At 43.1% G+C, this 23481-nt stretch overlaps 1 protein-coding gene across 1 annotated transcript in view; it reads left to right on the forward strand.

Moving 5' to 3' along the window:
- LOC118259586 (synapsin-3-like) overlaps positions 1–23481 on the forward strand; it is a 47405-nt gene that overhangs the window by 3269 nt on the left and 20655 nt on the right. The window contains 2 exon segments of the mRNA XM_035569233.2: positions 10007–10064; positions 22459–22550. Of these exon segments, the coding sequence (XP_035425126.1) occupies positions 10007–10064; positions 22459–22550 (150 nt within the window).

The following is a 23481-nucleotide window of genomic DNA, read 5'->3' on the forward strand; positions in this document are numbered from 1 at the left end:
GAAATGTGGACAACAACAACCTATTGTTATTTCTGTGCTGGTGATTTGGGGTTTGGAAGAAGCATCATATCTGCAATGCATTTCTCTTCCACCCACTCTGGTTCTTGCTACTTCTGAAACCAAATTTGGTTTTCAAGAAAGGGTCATTTCCTTTTCTTTTTGAACTAGTAAACTCAACTAGAAAAGATCCCCAAGAAATAACTACTGAAGAGCTACCCTTATTTTAAGGGGAGGGGGCTTCCTCCCCCATAGCAAGTTACACAGGATTTACAACAAGGACTAGCTTGTTCACAGACAGGAAGAATGAGAGACGATAGAATCTGCCATTTGATTTATCTTCTCTAAATGAAAACACTTTCTCATAATTGGAGACTGTAGCATTATTGCCAAGCCAGACATTAATTCATCATCACTGTTTGTATTACAGCAGAGACAAAGAGCTGCAATTATGGATTGGGATGAGGTGTTGCACAAGTGCATGACGAAATGATCTAACAACCAAAATAGACATGTGCATGTTGAAGGCACTTTAAAGTGACAAATGGCAATCCTATCTATTTTTAAGGAGCTACTCTGTCTCTGATGACACAGAATAGCACTCTACTTATCTTGGAGATGTAGAGGAAGTGAAAAACACCCATGGGAATCCATGCTCTGTCTTCCTCCATAAAATCTTTGCCACTCCTGACGTGTAGTATGCTCTGGTTTATTCCAAAGACAAAGTACTATAAAAATAATGTGAACTCCACAGAATACAATCAGCTGCTTTCTGCATTAGCAGCAGTAAAAGTACATTCTATTAAAAGCAAGGGAACTCACCCAGCTTTCTGCTAAAGTGGCAATGTTTTGACAAATTTTCCATCTTACTCTAAGGCCCTGCTCTAGCACATTGCAAGGAAGCACACAGTTAATCTACCACATGCAGGATGTGCACAAGAGGAAAGCACTATCTGTATGGCTCCCTCATGCTCTTGGCTTTGACAGAGAGCTCTCAGAGGAACCACAGAAGTGACAGTATCCACACATTGACATGCTAAGGAAAAGCTCTGTTTCTCCTCAGTGATTAATGGTGCACATCTCAGATGGGTACCTCCACACTAGAGAATGAGAGAGCTACTTGTGGGCCAGGTGAGCAGTAACTGTGCCTTGGGCGACTTCTGAAAATGCATCCACAACCCACCGACAGCAGCTGCCAGAAAAAAAGGGAGCTCAGACATGAATACATACACGCATGTGCACACACGTGCATGCAAACACACAGCTTAAGGGAGTGAGACCATGGGAAAAGGGGATGGCAGGACTCCATGTAACAGCAGAAGGGCCAACTCTGGCAGCCTGACCTCAGCCAGGAGAAAAACATCCCACCTCTGGCAACTTCTTCACCCAAAGCTCTGTTAAGTAAAATCATGCTCTTACTGGACTGAATGTCTCAGCAGATCAAGCAGGATTTAGAATTGTGAATTGTTAACGCACTTCCTCTGTGAAAATGCTCAGCTTCTGAGCCTAATGCTTCATATTTAAACCAGCTTATTTGGGAAGTGATCGAGCACAGCTAAAGTTCCCATTAACAACATATGCTAAAAACATTGCTTTTTGGACCAGACAGCATAACAAAGTTGTTCTTGTTGCATTTGTTAGATATCTTGGTTGCACTTGTGAAATATCTCGTGACAATTTTCAAAGCCATTGGCATGTGTTGTCTGAATTTTAGGCTCTTTCACTTGTTAACAGTGGTTATGCTGTCTTGCACAAAAGGCATGTGCCCTGTGTGAGGCATCTCTATAGGGTAGGATTGTGCCATATGTCACCAAAAGAAAGAGACTGAGAATATTTTAAGAGACACAAAATTGTATTTTTCCCATTTACTTTACAGCCAGATCTGCCTGAACATATTGTCTCCAAAAATTTAAAAATTATGGAAGAGAAAAACTATGATTAACACTGAATGAAATCCTCTTAATACATCTGAAATGGCTCTTTGTATAATAATAATGTCATGGTTCAAGTCTAATTATGGGCTGACCTGACAGGATTACTGTTTTTCACTGGACGGAGGAGATTATCAGCCCTTTTCATTAAAATAAAGCTATTTTTACTTCTGATAGTATATGATAATATTGAGCCTTAAATATGTCATTTGTCCAAAAATATAGCTGGTCAAATAATAACAGTCTAATACAGAATTTTAGTAATTTGGGACTTTCCTAAGCCCTATTTTTTTATTTTTTTTTATTTTTTTGCAAGGAATGGCTTTTCAAAAGTATTCCATGAATGTCATCATGAGTCATTTCATGCTTTCAGTAGGCTGAAGATGATATACGAAAGCTCACATTCAGAGAAATATTTCTGTACTTAACTCACTGAAATATAATGGGAAGTTATGGACTAGCTTTTCAATTTGGGCTTCATTACCATTTATCATTATTATTATTATTCAGAGTTGATACTTCAAGCTTGACCTCAGGAATTTGCTGGTTGAATTACAAAGGTTTGTCTGTATTTCTTGGTAAGAAACCCACAGTCAACTAATATTGTGGTAACCGACTATAATTACGAATTTGCCTTTAATTATACAAGGATAACATTCTAAAGCTTCATAAGTTCTGTGCAACTATGCAGATATAATTTGAAAAAACTTACAAGTGAAATTTATGTTTTCACAAATCTGGATACGTCTTACATTTTCATTATTTATCCATAGATACCCAGAACTCAATATTACTGTTCCTATAATCTATGCCAAATGTGACTTGAGGGCTGAGCTCTATTTTAGGGAAAATGGAGGCATGCTTGTGTTCAGTGATGTGTGTCTGTATGAGTATGTATGTGCACTTGGAAGCAGCATGAAGATTTTCAAAATTAGACATATTCCCTAGCATACAGGCATAGGGGTGAAAAGGAGGTAAGCTTGTCAGAGGTATTCAGTAAATCACATTTATCACATTGCTTTTCAATCTGTTTTATGTATATCACCATCATGTCTGCCTATATTTTTGTCCTGCATATGTAAAGCAACTTGGGATCTAGTCCTCCTGCGTGAAAGGTGATACAGAAATGTAAAGGATTAGTATCATTACAAAAATAGACACAAGGAATATGGAAAACATTCCCCACCAGGTTATAAATATGCTAATGCAAGTCAAATCTGGGACCTTAATTGCTTTACCAGAGTTCCTATAAATGCATAGAATTTAACCTCAGAATGTCCTGCCTAGTCCTGTACATATTTAAAAAGAAAAAAAAAAAAAAAAGCTCAGATGTGTTTCTCAAGGCTTGCGAGCCAGATTTCTTCTGCTTGAAAGCCAGCAGCCCTGCCTCAGCTTTGGTGTGAGTTAGCCTGCTTCCCCCACTCCTGAAGTTCAGAGAGGTCAGAAGTGGGCTTCCATTCCAAGGAGGAACCGGGACAAAGCATTGCACAATCCTCAGCAAAATGACACCCCTCGCAAACAGCTCCAGGCCCTACCCTCTAGATTTAGCAGTGTGGAAGTGTGCCAGCAATGTACTATTTTGAATAATATGCAAAATAAACTCGACTGCCTCGTGTCGTGCTTAAAGCACGCCTCCCCCTTCCCCAGCTCTTTGTGGCCAGGAGGAATGTGACCGCAATGCCGGCCCTTCAGAGGGTAGCCTGGGGGGTGAATCGGACCTACAGCGAAGTGTCCTTCCTATCCCTGACGGCTGGAAGAAATACAAAAAGCCTGTGCCCAAAAGCCTTGCACTCACTCGTGCTTCTTCTCTTGGGTAGCTGCATTGATTACCCCTGTTTCATGAGCAGGAGGTGGCACAGGAAGATGCTGGGGGGCCAGCATTATGTGGGACTCTGCGGTTCCCTGAATAGGAAGAATGCCCTGAATGGTGGTGTCTGCGGTCGTTAAAAGTCCTGGTGGTTTGCCAGCCCAGGTCTCCCCTGAAAACAGGCTTTCGGTTCCGTTTGTCAACTTCTAGCCCTGAGAGAAAGGGAGGACTCACAAAAGAAAACTTAAAAAGCCATTATCCCTTCCTGCCCCCAAACTTCCCTTTCTGTGGGTGTTCAAGCCAAGAAAACGCTTCCAGCCCTGTAGGGTGGGACCTGGGACCTCGTAAAGAACCTCTCCATGAGGACATCCTTAGTCCAAAAAAGAGCCAGCCCTATACCATCATCACAGCCCGATAAAAATCTCTTGAGGAGCAGGCACGGAGGCGTTTCTTTCCTTAGTGTGATCCCATAACTAAGAATGCCTTGGGGGTTGTTTTACAGTAACCAGAGCAGGCTGGGCTTGTGGTTGTTCCGAGAAGGTAACAGAGGACGTCTGTTCCCACTGACTCGCCATCTGACCTCAGGCACCAAGAACGTACCTGCTGAGCTGGCTCTTGGTTAGGTGGCTCCAGCAGCCCCGGCGGTGACAGCAGGGAGAGCAAGTTAATGTCACCCCGGGGTACAGCAGTGCTGCATCCCAGGCTGGCGCTGAAATGTCTGTGGAACTCCTGGAAAAGTATTACTGTATTTAGGAGCCCAAAATTTAGATGTACCTCTTGGTCCTTCCCTTCCTACTTGTAAAGTAGGGTTCCTCTTTCATTCTCTTTGACCTTACCTCTTAGCTATTTAACCACATCTCAGACGTTGTTGTCTGAGATGTCAAAACACAACCATCATGCTTATCCATCATTTTTAACATCCTGAACAACCCCCCCTAGGGTTTATTAGGTGCTTCTACAAAATAAAAATTAGCTACCAACCATCCCACACCTGATCAGGTGTGTAAAGGTCTCTGGGCTGTAGCAGATGTAGACAAGAGCTCGAGCAACTTTCAGACCCCAGCACTCATGAAGTGATTTTTCTCTTCCCTATAGTCCTGGGCAGACAGGACTTGACCATCTCAAAAGTCCTTCCTGTTCGCAGCTGGGAATTGCAAAACTGGGGATAAGTGATGAGGGGGTTGAGGGCTGGCCCCCAAAGGAAAACCTCCCTTGTTTTTACCCCTGAAGAAAAAAGAGCACAAATGCAACTTGTCTCCCTCCTCCCCTCCCCACTGCCTTTACAGCCCGTTGGGGGCTGGGGGCGGTCAGGGCATTCCAGCGGCTGCTGGCCAGTATCCTGGAAACTGCCTCCTTTTTCCCAGTCCCAGCCCCTTTTATGAAGGAGACAATGCGGACATACAGTGAGTGCCTTGTGCATCACTTGGGCCCCAGGCCCTTTGACACGGGGATTTAGTACAGTGGCCAACCCCCTGCCCTCCCTCCGTGAGGTGCCCCCACACCCAGTTCCAAGGGGTTTGGCCTGGCCGTTCCTAGGCTGGTCCAGAAAGAAACGACGTGCCTTATTTTCCCAAGGGGCTCGAGATAAATATTTGTGTTGCAATTCCAAGGGAAATAATTCAGATAATCCCATAATTTATCCACTGATCCTTTGTGATTTATTTACCGATGTCTTTTCCTCAGCACTTCTCTCCTTCTTTCTTCCACCCACTACCTTGAGCTCCAGGTGAGAAGCAGTCTCCATCCAAAGAGTAGCTTTCCTTTCTTTGCTGCTTGCGCCTTGTTCCAGAGGCACAAATTCAGAGGATTCAGAGGAATTTGCTATTACAATATCTCAGTACCCCTCTTGGTGTGCTCACCATGGCTCTGAGCCTGGGGAGCACAAACAAACCCACTCCTGAGTTTGTAACTCAAGGCTTCTGTCAAACAGTGATGCCCCAGAAGGTGCCTGGGCTGATTCACATCACAGGGGGTTGGGGCTCTGGCTTAATGCTTATTTGCTCATCTAGTTACTCCAAGACATGCTACCAGCAATTGCAATGACATTTGTTACATCAGCTCCGTTGCAGTCTCTTATAAGATGCTTCGAGCTGTATTTTCTTGATCTCTTCCTATCCTGAAAAATTAGTTAATGCAGAAGCCATTTTATAGGATACCCTGAGGAAGTCCCATGAATTTAATACAAAACACCAGCCTCTCTTCAAACCTGTGTAATGTGTCATAACCTCTGCTTCACTCAGCTAATGGAGCTGTTGGAATGGCTGGAAGCCCCTGTGCCTCGCAGAGGGGTTGCTGCTCTCATGCCATATTTCCAGGTTGACCCCATCGCGTGTACCCACAACTTTTCCTCCCCTGGATGTAGGGACACACAAGGCTTTGAAGGGGACATGGTGCCATCTGAGGGACCTAATCCCTGTGTCTGCAGACTATGGGCATGGGGGCAGGGGGCACACAGATTTTTGCAGCCTTCTCATGGCTGTAGTGTGAGTTATCCTGCTCACAGGTGGGTTGCACCAGAGGGATAAAATTCACTGCTGGTACTCAAGTGCCTTACAGAGCTGTTTGCAGCTTTGCATCAGTGCTCACATCCCTTGCTCAGAAGAATGCTTCACAGATACCTAAGCCAATAAAGTTATACATGGATTTTCTATGAATTCTCTCTTATGCAGGTAATTCCAGGTGAATTGATGATAACTATCAGGTGTCTTTTTTCCCTGCTGCTATTCAGGACACACTCTGTATGTGGCTGAAAAATCACCTATATGCTTTCTCTAGCCATGGTTGCTGAGGCAGACTGGGGACTGTTTCATGGCAGCTCTGGAAAACAAGCTTTTTATTCTTTCCAAATTACTTCATAAGTAGAGGCATCAGGCTTCCTGTGGCCCTGTAACCACGTCAGGGCTGAGGCAGAAAGCAGAAGTTATGCTTGCCTAGTGCCCTTGCACCCACAAAACCTATCCCTTTCCAGGGTGTGCAGCTTCCTCGTTGCAAGGAGAGAGGGGTTCAAGGAAAGGTCTTCCCCTGGAGGCCAGGGCAGACCTTTGGCTGTTTATTACGGTGCTTCCTCTCTCCCAGCTGGTGTGGCCACATTTAAACACAATTCCTATCACTGCCAATCCCACCCAAGAACTGTTCTTGAGTGTGGCCCTGCAGTTTTCATCAATCACAACATGTTACATGCTAATTTGCTGAGATCACAGCAACCGCACCACCCCATCTACACCCTCCATTGCCAAATTATAACGCTGTGCTGTGCCAGCTTCAACGTCTGATGTGCTTTAAAACAAAGAGCACTGTAGGCTGCCCAGGAGAGGGGTGGGATTGTATGGCTGGTGTCCCAAGCTGGGGGTGCTGCAGGGCAGCCCCAATTCTGGCTGATGAGCTGCTCCTCCTATTGCTGGTGGTTGGCTGTGGTTGAGGTGAAGGGAGGCACTTTGAGGCTTCTTAGAAAGGATTTGAGCTGGTCTTTGGGAGAGGCTTATGGCTGCATTACAAGCTGCCTAGATAACCCCACAGCAAGTCACATTCCTGGGAATAGGTCTGGAGGAGCCCACCACCTAGAAGCTCACGTTGATTTGGGGGAGAGAGCATTCTCAGATGTCTCACCTGCAAGAAATGCCTGTCTTTCTCCTGCATCCCCATCAGAGCAGTGTGTTTTTACTTTCCTCCATCCATTGTGCACTGTACTCTTGCAGGTAGGGATCAGAAGCCTTTTCTTGTGCTGTGCAGTACTGACCAAAAGATGTTCCCCCTTGCCATGGAGGCATCATGATGTTTCCACAGCATCAGCAATGATTCCAGTTTAATTTCAAGGACTCCAGGGTGAGGCTAAAGCCATTTTTCATTTCAGCATGATAGCCTCCACTGCCAGGGGCTCCGGAACACCAGGTGCGAATTGAAAACATCACTCCATCCATTTCAGAGATGTTTTCAGAAAGAAGTGTTTCATTCTTACCCTGGGCTGTGTCAAAATGATGGGCTGACCAAAATATTTGGCTGCAAATTGCTTAGCACCTGTAGTCTTCAGGGACACTCAGAGCAGGTTAACCCTCCTGAGGGCTGTCTTTGAAAGAAAGTGACATATTGTGCTGTTAAAAGAAAGTTACCTGAGACACGGGATGGGACAACCTGCGTGGAAGGAGGGATAAGGAGAGGTCACACAGCATCTAACTTGAGGATGTCACTCCAACGAATGGATGTGCTGGATGTGCCCATGAGCAGAGCCAGTGTTGTGGAGATGAGAGAGAGGATTTTTTAACTGTGTTGAGGGTAATTTCCTGGACTAGGCAGTGGAAGCCTCTTTGCTCCATCTGTACCGGGCTGAAGACTATGGCTAATCACACTTCATTACAAGCTGAAGCAAAGCAGCACCAAGGAGTCTGCAACCAGCTGGTCAGCAAAGCAGAGAGGCCATAGAGGGAGGAAGTGTGTTTCATAAATGTGGGTAAGGAGTATATATTACGAGTATGCTGGGAATAAAAACAAGCTTGTACCAGTGAGTAGCACGCCTCAAATTTCAGGCCAGTTCCTGTGGGCCCACTTAAAGCTTATTCCAGTTTTTGAGAAGTTGCTGGTTCCAGCAATATCCCCCATGCTTAGGAGCGAGGAATGTTGCCAGACTCAGCCATACCTCTAGAAACACAACGGAATTATTAAGCACATTTAGCGTTCCTGTTTATCGTTAGAGGTGTGATGTCTCAGCCTGTCTGTTGAGTTGCTTTTTTCATGCAACATGTAAAGTCAAAAGAGGGGAAAAAGTGGCCGGAGCTCTGCTTGTCATACTGGACAGGGGTTGTTTGAGCCATTTAGTCTTGGTCACACCTGGCTGTTACAGCATCCCTCACCAACATCCACGCAGAGGTCTTATTAGCACCACGCTGACGGATGGGCTGTTTGGGAAGGGAAGCACGATACAGCCCGCAGATGCCCTCATTACAGCCAAGCAGAAAACTTATGATTTTTTTTTTTTGTATTTTTTCCTAATAAAGTAAAACCTTTTGACTTGGTTTGAGCCAGAATCAAAAAAAAAGCAAAGCAACTTTTTTATTTACATCTCACATTGCCGGAGGAGGGGAGAATTCAGCTGAAAACTGGTGTGTTTCAGCCATGGGGAAAATTGCCTTCCTACTGTCTCTCCTTTTTTATTGGAACAAATAGACACATAGTAAAAATGTGAGCCAGCTTCTTTTTTTGCTAATACTATAAAATAGGAAGCAAAGCCGGCTTCCCCTCATTTTCCTTTACTTCTTTATTCTATCCTGTCTTTGCCAATTGGAAACAGAACTCAGAGAGTTACTTTGTCTCTGGAAATAGCTCTTGAAGGGCTTAACTGTGTTTTCAGCGCTTTCCAAATAGAAGAGCATTTTGGAACCGACATGATCTTCCTGAAATTTTAGGGGGGTCTGAGAAAGTAGTTTAAGTTCATGTTTTCTCCTATGAAGTCTGTTTGATGAAGGGAAGAAATTGAGAGAAATATTCACAGGGAAAATTCTATTGGCAATTTCCCTGTTGACTAATCAATACAACAAGCTTCATGTGCAAATATGGATGAAAAGGCTAAAATTGCCTGCCCTTTTCCTGTGCTGTCTTCTCCAGCACAACTGTCAGCTTTTCCCTCCCTGAAAGTGCTCTCTGGTCTATCTAGCTTAGGCAGCTAGGAGCAGGGGTGCTGGAAGGTGCAAAGAAACAGTCCTTCTTGTGACATTGCTCAGTTCCAAACCAAACACAGTTTCTTGGTTCAGGAGACCCTACATTCATGACACTGTAGATGTGTATACTATTTCTCTAAATTAATAGCAGAAAGGCAAACAATGGAAAAACAACTCTCTAGGGAGAGAGCATGAGAGAAAGCTTTACAAGTATTTCAGCTGTGATGATAAAGATCCTTGCTCAACATCAGGAGAAAAAGTTTCTGATGGCATGCCATACATTGCACTCCCTCTTTTGCAGAATAAAGATTGTGCATTAAAGGAGATTAGCAAGGAATCATTGATTAGAGTTGTTGCTCTGGAAAAGATTAGGAGAACATTTGGTTTTCAGCTTGAAAATGAAATGTAAAAGTCACAAGCCTTGAAGGAACTTTCCAGTGTGGTTTTCATCTGGCTTGGCAGGTTCCTCCTGGAGAACAGAAAGCTGAAAGAAGACAGGAATTAGGAAAACATGCTTTGACCCGGATAGGAATTCTTCAGAAAAAGGAACTGCAGAAGCAAAATAGCATGCAATAAGAGCCCCAAACCTTTAACCATGCCCACGTCTCTCATTTCTTCTGCAGGGCCAAATATTTCCAAGGGAAGAAGGTGAATGGAGAATTCGATATCCGCGTGGAACAGGTCAGTGACAACTGAATGTGGTTGTAAGAAATGTGTGTGGACAGGGCTGAGGTCTCAGCAACAATCTGCAGATGTTCTTCAGAAGAAAGCAACCGGGGATGAGCTTTAATATTTGTCCATTTTAGAACATTATGGAAGATATAAGTGAAAATATCATTTCCTCTCTCCCTGCCTTTGCAGAATCAGTCACTATTTCACCTTAAAATTAAGTTTTCCATTTTGATGATGGAACAATCATTTCTTCCATTGGAAGATTATCTCACAGATCCATATGTGTGCCAAAAAGGTGCAAAGGCAGTACACCACAATGCATGTCGGTGATGTTATGTTCCACTGTGAGCTATAGAAGTCTTCTGACTCATCCTGATTTGAGCCTTAAATCTTTGATTTCCATATGCAAAAGAACTGCACACAGCAAAACCTTTTCAGCCACTGAAATCCCACAGGAACACAGAGGGCTCGTGACCTGTTGTCTGATGTGCTCTGCAAGGCACTGGACAAATTCTCTGTTTCTCTGGTAGCCTTGGCACAAGGCATTCAGTTTGATTGAAAACTCTTCATGCTAGGGACTGTTCCCTTCTCTCTGTGTTGGTGTGGTGCCTGGCAAAATGAAATTCCCATATTGACTGAGGTTTTGAATGTTATCGTTACAACAGAAATGATTATTAATAAATATTTGCAGGTACCTAATTTGAAAGCAAGCATAATGAGAGAGAGAGATGTAGATATGAATTGGTGATCGTGAAGGAATCATATGCTTGCTTTTTCTCCTTTAGGGCTATAAAACTGCTCAGATGGGTAAAGAAAGCTGGTGAATGTTGTTTGAATGACCTGATATTTTCTGTCTTTATGAAGATGGTGATTCTGTGTTATATATACGTGTGTGCGTATTAAAGTACTAATGCAATGGTTTTGAAGACTTTCTCAAGACCCACTGCCCATGACAAGTTGTTCCTTCTCTTTTCAAAGGGCTGTTGTCCTGTTGCCTAAGACTGTATAAGAGAACACGCAGTCAGATCAAATGCTGTTTGTGGGACAGAAAAGTTAGAAGGTTGTTTTTGCAACTGTTATCAATAAATGTTTCATGTTTCTCTTTTTATTGGTATCAAACTTGTTACTTCTTGTTAGCAAGAACAATTCTCACTTGCACTTTCTGATCTAAGTCTTTATTTTGCTGGCCGTAGCAGTAGATGTCCTAAAAGAGAAAAGGAAAAATTTAAAATTTAAAAAAAAAAAATCATACTTCTCCCACTGAAGCATAGAATCAAACAACAATTGCCCTTCAAACCTCTGATCCAATCTCCTGTACCATTCAAAGTAGGGTCAGCTTCAAAGCTAGACCTGGTTCTCTTCAAAACGACTTACTAATTTTTCCTTAAACCTCCAGCCTCTGCCTTTGCCCTCATAGTCCTTCCCCTCAAATGTATTCCACCTGAGCTGCTTATGAAAGGCCTGTCTCCAATGGCTGTTGAGTGGGTAAGGGCAGAAATGGACTTTTGATCCCTGAGGGGTTGGACCCAGTAATGACCGTTGTCATCGTCACTAAGAGCATATAGCATTTCCTCTAGGACTCCTTCAGGAAGACTCTCCCAACCTGTCTCTTGAAACCCTTCACGTGAGCTGTATGACCATGTTTGAGAAGAGGCACCAAACTGCTCCAAAACCCTTAGGCTAGCGTGACTCTGCTGGTGAGGACCATTGCCAAGTCCCTTGCAGCCCTGTTAAATACTCAACAGAGTTGAGTCTCTCAGTGACTGCAGCTCTGCCTGAGGGAATGAACCCCGCAGAGAGCTGGGGAACAATGAACAAGGGATCGAGCTGCTTCCCCTCGCCTCTCCCCACTCCTCTGATCAGGCAACCAAACCTTGGTGTAGCTGGCAGGGAACTGCTCTTGACACCACCAGACCTCAAACACAGCAGAGATGATCTCTTTCCCCACTTAGATCACTGTCTACCAAGGGAACACACAAGCTGCATTGTCGTGGGTAGTCCTCAAGTCTGACCTCAGGCCTCTCTGCATATCGTTGAGGCCAAGTGAGGGGCATTTCTTTCTTCAGACTCTGGCTTTTTGCCCCTTTTTTTTCTTTTTCTTTTTTTTTTTTCTTTTTCTTTTCTTTTTTTTCTTTCTTTTTCTTTTTCTTTTTCTTTTTCTTTTTCTTTTTCTTTTTCTTTTCTTTTCTTTTTCTTTTTCTTTTTCTTTTTCTTTTTCTTTCTTTTTCTTTTTCTTTTCTTTTTCTTTTTCTTTTTCTTTCTTTTTTCTTTTTCTTTTTCTTTTTCTTTTTCTTTTTCTTTTTCTTTTCTTTTCTTTTTCTTTTTCTTTTCTTTTTCTTTTTCTTTTCTTTTTCTTTTTCTTTTTCTTTTTCTTTTTCTTTTTCTTTTCTTTTTCTTTTTCTTTTTCTTTTTCTTTTTCTTTTTCTTTTTCTTTTTCTTTTTCTTTTTCTTTTTCTTTTTCTTTTTCTTTTTTTTCTTTTTTCCTTTTCCTTTTCCTTTTCCTTTTCCTTTTCCTTTTTCCTCTTCCTTTCCCTTTTTCCTCTTCCTCTTCCTCTTCCTTCTCTTTTTCCTTTTTCCCCATCCTTTTTTGCCTGATTATCTGGAGTCTTCCTCTATTCTTCTTGCTCTTTCTTGAGTAAGACTCTAAAGTGTTGTGGAACAGCAAACCAGAGGCTGAACACAGACCCTTTTGACCTGAAAAAAAAGCTTTCTTCCACAATCTTCTTATGGAAAAAAAAAAAGGCAGGAAATAACTGTGCTTACCCAGCTGGTGCACACCTTTCTTTTTGAGTTCCCAGCTCACCAGTCTTCGCTGCTGTAATGGTACCATGAACAGCACAGAGATTGTGTGGTGGCTGCTCAGTTCCAGATGAGCTCTGAATCATGTCAGGGTTTGACTCTCAGGGATCTCTTGAGCTACTTGGTCTTCTCAGTAAGTTCATGTAGTTTTTCAGCTTTCCATTTGATCTTGCTTCAGATATCCACATATCATTGCCTCAACCAGAAACACAGTTTGCCTTAGGAGAATTTTTAATACCTTATAGGGAAAAAAAAAAACCACTTTTGATCTGAAAAGCTAAATAACAAAAAAATTTGAATGGCAGAAAGCAGTGAAAGGAAATATCCAAATGTTTAACAATCTTGAAAAACCACATTGGGAAAAAAAGAACTGCTGTAATTTTTCTGACAGCACTATTTTTTTTTGCCATTCTTCCAGGATGTTCAATACTTGGTTTAAATTGAAGGAAGAATTTGCCGTGCTGCTTTTCTCTTTCATCTCCATCCTTATTACATCTTCCTTCCTTTTTAGCAAGCCATTTGGGCAGTTTTTGGGTGGAAGCAGAGAAGGAAAATGGGATTTTTTTTAAAGTCACAACATCACTTATTTATAGTGGAGTAGGAGCACTGAAAGCAGCACAGTCTTTCTCTCTCTCTCCCTCTCTCTCTCTCTCTCTCCCTCTCTCACTCTCAGCAGCGGGGAGTCAGTTATCTAATCTGGTTGTACTCCCCTACCCGCTCTCCGAGCTGCCTCTCCCCCTTGGCTGTCATTCGAGGAATGCAAGATGTATGTGATCATGCTGTCTCGCTCTCTCTGTCCCCCACACCCAAAATTGTGGAAGCCATTGGCTGATTTCAGCTGAATTTGAGAAACAGGCATGAGTTTCAAGATATTAAGTTTCTACAAGCTTCTTCAGCAGAGGTGAAATCAGTTCTTAGACACTGGATAACCCACAGGGAAGAGACTGTTAAATGCCATCCAGCTGCTCAGGGAACCACGTCTGTAAGTCTCAGCTTGTATAAAAATAGGTTTTAGAGACTCTCAAAAAAGGTTTTTCTGGTTATTTAGCACAGAAATGAACTGAACGACCTCAGTGCCACCTCAGTCCCTTGTTCTTTAGCTAAGTCTGTTACCACTAACAAGGGACAAGAGTCACTGTGGGCACCACCTGGTGCCAATGAGTAGCAGAAAGAGCTGTCAGGGACACTGCTGCTGGTATATATACTGTCCAGCCTCTGCTCTCTCCTGTGATTCATTAAAATGAATGTGACTTTGTTTCCACCTTTGTTTCTTCTCTTCTAGTCTTCGGCATAATGCCCCAAACATATCTATTAATTTGCTTTAAAGGTTGCAGCATTTGTTACCACACATCCTTAACTGAAACCCAGACACAATTCCATTTTCTCCTCCCTGCTGGCTGCAGAGGGAGAGGCGTTCAGCTGAGGGCTGAGAAACTGGGAAGCAAATGTGCTCCTGGAAGGAGGCAGGAGAAAAGGAGACATGGGAAGCCATGCTGTAAAGCGAAAGAGGCAGAACCAAACGCCTTTGGTAGCAGCGAGGGCTCCACTCCTGGGACACAGAGAAGCAGAGTTATTGAATGACTTTTATTTTCAACAGTCCCATGGGGGCTGGAGGCATTCACAGTTAAAGTGCACACAGAGAAGATCACTGATGCCAGCAGTATCTCACCATAGGAGCTGTTGTACTTGCCTAATAGCCTCCATTGTTACATTAGTCACATTTATGGATTTCAGCTCATCCAGCATAATGTCTTTTTCCAAAGCTTACTTGCCCTCTTAGCCTGGATGTCAGAAGACCCCCCTGAGAAAATACAACCAAAGCCAGGAAAACTACTGGGGGGAAGGAGATTATCCCTGCATGCAGGTATGCAGTGTGTCTTTCCTCTAATGGGACAATGAATCTTTCCACCTGCATTTTTTCATAAATATAGTGCTGGCATCAAAATAACCTGACTGACATCCCTGAGTCCTGTCTTTGATGCTAATCCCCAGAGTGAGGCACAGTGTAGCTCTGCAGCTTTCTCTCTTTACCCCATCAGTAAATGGGGTATTCCTGCAAGAATTAGGCAGATAAATGCGTGGTTTGATTTTAGTGTAACATAGGTTTGCAAAAAGTAAAGCTTAAATGCAAATACTCTCCTGGATTGGGGTCTCACTTCCTTTGGAGGCAGTTTTGATTACGTTTCTGTTATCTGGATTGTTTTTTCCACTATATGTCCTTCTGTAGCAATGGTAGTCATTCAAGAGACTGAATGAATCACTGATCAAAAAGTGAAAATCTGTTTGACCTATTCCCATTAAAACCCTGATAGTTTAAGTCTTAATCAGTGAGGGTAAAACCCTAAGCTTTAAGAAGCAGCCGAGTCTAAAAATACACCTGCTAACTTATGCTAAAAATAAGGGGTTTAGGTTTTGAACCACATTGTTGCTTTTGCTTGCCTTAAGATTTCTGGCTTTGAGAACTGTAGGGTATACTGCAGGGTATACTTCAGCTCTTTTCCTCTGGAAATACAAAATCTAGGTGGTTTTTGTTTGTTTGTTTGTTTGTTAGAAATGAAAAGTATAAGTTTGATAATGTAAGTTGGCCCTAAAGCTAAGCTAAGCTTAAAGAACCTGTAAGTGCCACAGGAGCTGATGCTCTTCTGAAATCAATTATTAATTTTAGTTTTATCTTCTCTGACCATCTTTCTCCTTCACTAGCCAGAGGACAGAAGACGTTAGGAAATACAGTATACTCAGGAGGAGAAGGAATTGTACCATAGGCCTTATGCTCTGTGAAACATTTTCCATCTCTGGAGGCAACTGGTATTAATTCAACACCTCCTTCACCACATTCTCTGCCTTGTCCCAAAGAAAACAAAACTATGCATGCTTTAAGGATTTCACATGACTCTGGGATTTCCAATATGGATCATAAAATGTCCTGGGTTGGGGTCTCCTTGTGCGTTAGGCTTTCCCTGTGCACAAGGATGCTGCATGGCTGTGTGCCACCGGCAGAAGAGGGGAGGGGAGCTGGGGCTGAGACGTGGACAGCTGCAGACCCATCGGCCAGCTCGTGGCACTGTGGGCAGTGGCCAGGTGAGTGGGACACTCACTACCTGTCCAGGATACAGATGCCCACAGAGCAGAAGATGTGCAGAATGGGATCACTGGGATGACTGTGGAGACCTGAGTTATGAAAGGGGACCGAGAGAGTTGAGTTTGTTTATGCTGCCTGAACAGAGGCGGACGGAGACATTACTGCTTTTAATAAGTACACCAATTTAAGAAAGGGTTTCATGACATGGTACCTGCAGCAGCAATGGGTCGTACCCTATGGCTCTGGTGGTCTTCTCCAATTCTCTGTCTTGCATTGACTGAAGAGAGCACATGAGGGAAAGAAGAGAGCACAGACCTGGCAGGCAAGAGCAAGCAGCACTTCTTAGAGTCTTGACCCTCAGGGTACCTTTCTTTTAGATATTTCCTGAAGGCATTTTAATATATTCAGAGATGTCTTTCCTGGCATTAGGTAATTGATAGTGGAAGGGGGAAAAGTGTGAAGGAGGTTTGGTGAGGCCAAAAAGTTTCTCAAAATATTGATTCCTGTTGTTTGTCCAGCGTCTTCTTCCCACCATTTCCTGCCATTGACAAGGTGGGTCCATCTCTGTCTGACATGCATTCTTCTCGCACAGCTCATTCACTTGTTCCCTCTGCCTGGTTTATTTTCAGGGAATGATTATTCAGTGAACTCCTATGTACATGCTTCTGGAAAAGTCTTGTGGTATAGATTATGACTCCGTTGGCAGCATTGTCAGGAAAAATATTGTACTTGGCTCACACAGGAGATAATTGTAATACAAATCATGTCTTCCAGTTCCATTGTGCCTCTAGTTCTAAAGCAATATTTTCATGTGCAGCATAAGGTGGTCTTTTCAAAAGGTAGAGTCTGATAGGCCCGTGTGTGACTGTGTGAATTAGCCTCTCATCAAATAACTGTATAATTTTTATTCATTACATGCTTAAGGTGTGGGTTTTTTTTCCAGCTGAAAGCCAGAAAGTAGTTCAAGAACAGCAACAAAAGTCTCACAGCTTTTCCACATACAGGCATTCATGAAAAAGAATTCACGAATAAAGGAAATTGGAAGAATAGCAAGAATGACTTAAAATTGTGAATTTCTTAAATATCTAGAATCTTTTTTTGTTATTTGATTTTCCATTTGTTTTTTGGAGGCTTTCAGAGTTCATGCATTTGAGCTATTTCCTGGGATCAAAAGGTTTAGAAATGTGGTTTTGCTAACTAGAACTCCAATTGTCAGGCAGTCACATGGTTTCTGAAAAGAAAATTTAAGAGACAACTCCAAACACCATTGGAGCTGACGTGCCACCAGCACTCTCCCAGGTCAAGGCATCAGCATCAGCACTGTCTGTGGGCTAGGAGCAGAGCATACGTCCTAGCTTCAGGTCTTGTAAAGAGCAGTGGTGGTAGCTGTACTTGGAGCTGCACAGCAGTGTTCCCCTCCCAGCTGGGCCCTCTCTATTGTCCCCAAGGAACAATGTCTCAGCAGAGAGATTTGGGAATCAGGGGTTGCTTAATCTCTAATTCCTCATGTATGTGATTAATTCATGCATCAAGTACACACTGCCCTGGTCCTCCCCCTGTTCACATCCATATGATTTGTTCACTCTCCTGCCTGTGCAGGGATTAGGGACTGCTTACCTCCCCCATGAAATGCTTGTAATGGTTGTAGTGAAATGTGCTGTTACTGGAATGTAGTCTGGTGTCTGCCAAAGTCTCTCTTTCCTTATACATATTGGAAGGTCCACCAAAAAACTAAAGCATAAAATCCACTAAGGAATGTATGCAATTTGATTAGACATTAGTAATTCTTCATCTCAAGTGCCCAAGCCATGACACGAACCAGCCTGTTATTCTGACTGCATTTTGTGTCACAAGAAAGGAGGAGCAAAATAGACATGCAGTGATAATTGGTGAGAAGTTGCAAGAGCAAGATCAGATGAGCAGAGAGCTTTGGTCAGAGGCTGGTTTTGCAGCACAGTTTACTGGGAAATGAGACAGAAAGTCTCATAGGGACATGTTGGGAATATCTGGGGAGATGGATGGTGCTTTCCAGGTGGAGAGCTGGCTCTAGAGGGAGCTTAAAAAAAAAAAAAAAAAGGCAATACAATAGCAGTCCTTTTGCTCGGGTTCTGTCCCTTGTGATCCTGCCTACTATTTAACAAATCTCACCTCAGTCTCTCCATGTCAGTTCATCCCCAGAGCTCCAGACCTCCAGTTACAGCAGGCTGGGGGAAGGAAGAACACTGGAAAGGATACAGTAAGGTCAGGACCTAGATCATGGGTGCACAAACGTGTGTGAACACAGCAGGGATGGGAAAGGAGAAGAGGAGCAGCTTGGGTGTGCATACTGAGCATTGTCTCAGTGACACAGGGGTGAGACCAAGGAAACCAGCCCTCCCAGGCCTGTGGGGTGGTAGATCACAACTGGTGGGTAGGGGAGAGACAAAGGAGATAGGAACTGTGGAGCTCCAGTGTGCCCCTAGAAGGAGGGGAGAGCGTCCCCCTCAGAAGACCCCTGCTCACTTGCAGAAGGCTGGAGTGTGATGCCAGACTGGAATATATGAGCAGGAGTCTCCTTTGTAAGGCAAGTGGCTTCATCCTTCCATCTTGCTCAGCAATGGTCAGGTCTCAGCTAAAAGATCATGGTGACCGGGCTGTCACAACCCAAGAATATTGCGGCCTCACCAGAGTGAAGCCCAGTGACAACAACAACACTGCTGAACATTGCCTAAAAAAGAATCTTATAGGAATGGGGTTGTTTTGTCTAGGGAAAAAAAAGAATAATTAAAAATAATAAAAATAAAAATAAAATAAAAATAAATAAAAATAAATGGAAGAAGGAAGGGTAAGTCTTCAAGCAGTAAGTCTTCAAGTTCTGCAATGGGCTTAGAAAGCAAGAGGAGAAACTTAGGCGAGACATCAGGAAAACTTTCCAAGGTTGTTAAAGCACAGATTGCCTGAAGAGGCTCCTTAATCATGGAAGATACAAAAAAAGTTACATAGCACCTACACACAATGGCAGAGGTAGACCTGATCCTGCCTTAGGAAGGAGAGATGGTCTGTCTGATGTCTTAAAGTCCTTCCACCCCCGTCTTCTGTTATTCTGTGAAACATGGTTTATGGTTTAAATCCAGCCTGAACACATGCCTCCCAGGAAGCATTTTAACATATGGCTGTCAGGCCAGACATTCCACTACAGCATAATTTAAAATGACAAAATCCTCTTTGTTTCATTCTCAGCAAACAGAAACAGAAACCCCAACATAGTTCAACAGAAAGATCTCCAGTACCTAGGGAACACTGATGTGAGAAACGGAGAGTAGCTTGAGATTTTGTCCAGATGATCTGGAGAGATTTGTGAATCCGAAATACCTGAAATAGTAGGAATTTTAAACATAACTATCCTCAAAATATTTGTGGGCACCCTCTCAAATCTGGGCCTCACAAAGATTCAAAATACAAGTCCCACAGTCTGTATTAAATTATTCTTAAGATGGACTGTGTCATGTTTGTCACATGTGGTTCACTCTTGCCCTAGATGTTTTTGCAGCCACTGGCACCATCTGCAAAGCAAGTATAAAACACCATCTGACGTATTTCTGCCTAATTTTCGATGGGTCCTAACACAAATGGCTGTGTAGGGCAGTGGAGAGCTGGGCTCTGCAGGTTTGTGCAGTTACCTGTCACTCTATCTGCTCGGGCTGCTTTCAAAGGCCTCTTTGTCTGCAAGGTAAGAGCAGGCTGGAGATGATCTCAGACTTGAAAGCCCAGCCAAGGGAAATCATTAGGCTACAAAACCCACAAAGTCAAAAATACAGGGAGCACTGGAAAATCAACAGGAAACTATTTCTGCTGACTGAAGTTTTCAGCCTTCTTCCAAGCGCCAGCTCGCAGCGGCCTGTCGGATCGGACAAAGCAGCTACACGAGAGCAGCAATGGTCCTTGACTTAGCTCATTAAAGCTAAGTGCCAGGGAAAGATTAGGGACTCTTCCTCAGCTGTGGTCATATATCTGGGCGTTTTGGGGCTGGGGTAGTGCTGTGGGTTTGCAGAGTCCCGCAGGCCCTGTTTCTCCTCTCTCTTTGCCAGGGTGCCCTAGACAACGGTTGCCACAAGAGATTTCTCCCTTTCTTCTGGCTCTCGACATTAGCAGGCCTGAAATTGGTCCTGGCAGTTTGGTATGAAGCACTTACCAGCTCGGGGGATTCCCAGGCCTGTTTGGATGACAGGTGTCTGAACACAGCTTTGTTTGGTCCGACCACCTCTGGGCAATGCCTGTCAGGCTGGCTTAATTCAGCTATACTTGCCAGCCATCAGATGAGGACTCCCCATTTTCAGCCCCAGCAAAGCCAAGTGTTAAGTCCTGTAGTACAAAAAAACACTATGGAAATGATTATGGAAGAAAAGCATAAAAAACATGAAAATACAGGCCTAAAGCTTCCTTCTCTAGCTCTGGCTTTCATATCTGATGATGCTTCCCTCAGCTGCAGAAGCCAAAGGTCCAGCTCCGTAGCTCTCTGAATGGGATCTCTCTGCAGCCACAGAGGTGGAAAACCCATCCTTTCATCTCCCCATTCCATAAAGCTTCTCATGACCACATGTAAGCTAACAAGCAGGTATGCTGTGTCCCACTTGGAGCCACTGGAGAGATCACTGTTAGTACCCAAAGCATCTCTTCTTGCTGAATTTGTTCGAGGTGAACTCGCCACTACCTATATCTACTGAGCTTTTTAAACATATTAAATGCAGGTGACTTTTAGAGGTATGGATTTTTTCTCTCAGATCCAATATGATCACTGAATATCAGCTAACCTGCAGCATGGCTGCAGCCAAGCAATCTCATAAGAAAAGGCCAGCAAGTCACCTGAATCACTGCCATTGTGTGTGTGTGTGTGTGTTTGAAGTAGGATTTACTTCTTGGCAACAAGAATTTTCCCCTTCCTTCCATTATAATCGGGAGTTAAAATGATGTAAGATCATGTAAGGGTGTTGCTTTGAAAAGTTTACACAGGGCCGCAGACATGAAATCCCATTACATCATCAGGTCAACAGTCCACAGTCATTGCTTTAAAATTACATGGATTTTAAAAAAAGAAAGTTGGAAGTGATTTTTTCATTTGTCGTCTGGCCTCTGAGCCTTTACAGGTGCATCAAGTCTCCATCTGCAAGTTTTTTCCACGAGGAAAAAAGACATGTTTTTTTCTTTTTTATTATTTTTGTACTTTTTTCTATGTAAAAGTTGTTCCTGGCACTATCTTCCAGTTCCATCTAGTAGAAATATCAGAACATTAAATACTACAGGGATCTCAATAAAATCACAGTAAGCAACACCATCTAAGTGCTCTGATATTAGGTAGCCACTGGTAAGGAGATGATTTTACTGCTGCCCAGTCTCCACCATTCTACCTCTGAAAGAAATGCATTAACAGGCAGGAGAAAAAAGCTGTTGAAAGGGAGAAGGCAAAATTTTCTGTCTGAAGAACTGAAACCTGGTTATTTATATATACAGGGAAACCTCAGCTTGAGCAGGCAAACCCAATAATTTAAAATAGGATTCTGAATCCATAAAGGTTAGCTGGAAAGCAAGACTTTGCACAGTCCAGCAAAAAGCACAATAAATGAATAAGTTATGATAGCCTAAGGTCTACTCACTGGCTCATAAAGGACAGGTTTAGGGTTTGGAGCCCGAGTTTAGTGCAGATCAACCAATCCCAACATCCTCCTCCTGCTCCGAGTGGCCTGGGCCCACCAAGTCCCGCTGGCACTGCTGCATGCCCGGAGCACAGCCAGCTGCCATGCCACAGGATTGTCACACCTCTTGCCCCGTTAATCGCTGTGATTTGTGTCTTAACCTTCACTGACACTCTATGCAGCCAGAATCACTCAGTGCACATTTGCCTTCTGCTCCCCACAGCTTAAACATTCCCTGCCAACCTTTCCAGACTCGTAAGTCGCACCTCTTTTAGAAGATAAAGTGTTTTAATAACTGTGCAGTACCATTAATAGTCTGCCCAGCTTTGCTAACCCTTTAATAGTTAAAATCTTAACAAGTAAACCGAGTTAGGTGGGTGCCGCTGCTTATCACTTTCCTATAGCATAATGAGGCCTTTTAGCTATTTATGGAGGTTTAAACCCTTTGTATTAGGTTTACGGCTGGCCAGTGGCATGACAGCCAGCTCAGACATAATTCTAAATGAATGTTTCCAAGTGGAAACTTGGAATTTGAATTCAAATGACCTTACCTCTTATTATTATTCTTTCCTGTATGTGTTTTTCATCTTGCTCGTTCTTAATTCCTTCAGTACTTATTACTGCAATAAGCCTAATCCTGTAAGTTTGTACACCCAAGTGTGGGAGCCATAAATACTTCTGCAGCCTCTCTGGGGCAAATCAGCTGTAACAGGATCTCCCATGGCCTCACAGAAAAAAAAAATAATAATAATAATGGAAAGGCAAATTCCATCTGAAGACAATTCTGTGTCTGTGTTCAATGTGTTTATGTCTCTGCTGTCCTTGAGTAACGCTCTGTCCTTTTGCTCCACTCCAGGCTGAGTTCTCTGAGCTGAATCTGGCTGCATACGTCACTGGTGGCTGCATGGTGGACATGCAGGTCATGAGGAACGGCACCAAGGTGGTAAGGTGAGGAGTGCCAGCTTTTCTTTATAATCCAGCTTTCTGGGGAGATCTGGGAGCAAGCAGGATGACCTCAGGGTCTGGGCAGTATCTGAAGTAGAGCAACACAGACCTGATGATTTCAAAGTTTCCCAAAAGGGGTGGAAAGATTGACCTGACTGGTGGTTTTGTATCAGGTCTCAATTGCACATTATGCCATACAGTCATAGCTTCCAGTCCAGACCCTTCATGCAACCACAAGTGCCTCCTTTTTAGGTTCTTTTTAGCCATAGACCTCCTAATAAATGGACAGAGAATGGATCTTCCTTTCCCTTGATTTTTCTCTCCTATTGTGTCAACAAACTAACCTTCGCTGTAAACAGAGGTTTGCATTCATTAGCCTACCTGTGTTAGGTCCTGACTCTGGCAGACTATCATTGCAATAGCCACAAAGCCCCTCTATAAATATAATCCTCCCCAATCACACAATGCTTCCCCAATCACACTTCCAATTCACTTTCCAAAAGCATTGTTTCCCTTCTTTCTGACACCAGAGTGCCCACAATTTGGACTTAATGCTATACAAAGAGCAGTGTAAGTTGTTGTATCTGCGTAAGATGTTAAAATGTGTCTGTTTACATAGCCCTGAAATAACTTTCCACCTTTCTATTCCCCAGGCTGTATCTTTATTAGTTTCTGTCATTACTATTTTCAACTCTATATTTCATCTTTGATACAAAAGCTTTTCCTTGTTCATGTAGAAATCTCATTGCTATTCCCAATCCATTTTCCTAGCCTTCCTACTTCTTTTTGTACCAATTCCTTTTTCTTTTTAGTGCATACAACATCTTGAAGTTTAATATTTTCACACATTTAATTACTCTTTTGTCTGTTTGCTTCTTGTTCGGAAACAGAAATACAGATATGTGTTATACCATGCAGGGAGATTTTTGAAAGG

The sequence above is a fragment of the Cygnus atratus genome, chromosome 1, assembly GCF_013377495.2.
Source record: "Cygnus atratus isolate AKBS03 ecotype Queensland, Australia chromosome 1, CAtr_DNAZoo_HiC_assembly, whole genome shotgun sequence".
In the NCBI taxonomy this organism is placed as follows: Eukaryota; Metazoa; Chordata; class Aves; order Anseriformes; family Anatidae; genus Cygnus; species Cygnus atratus.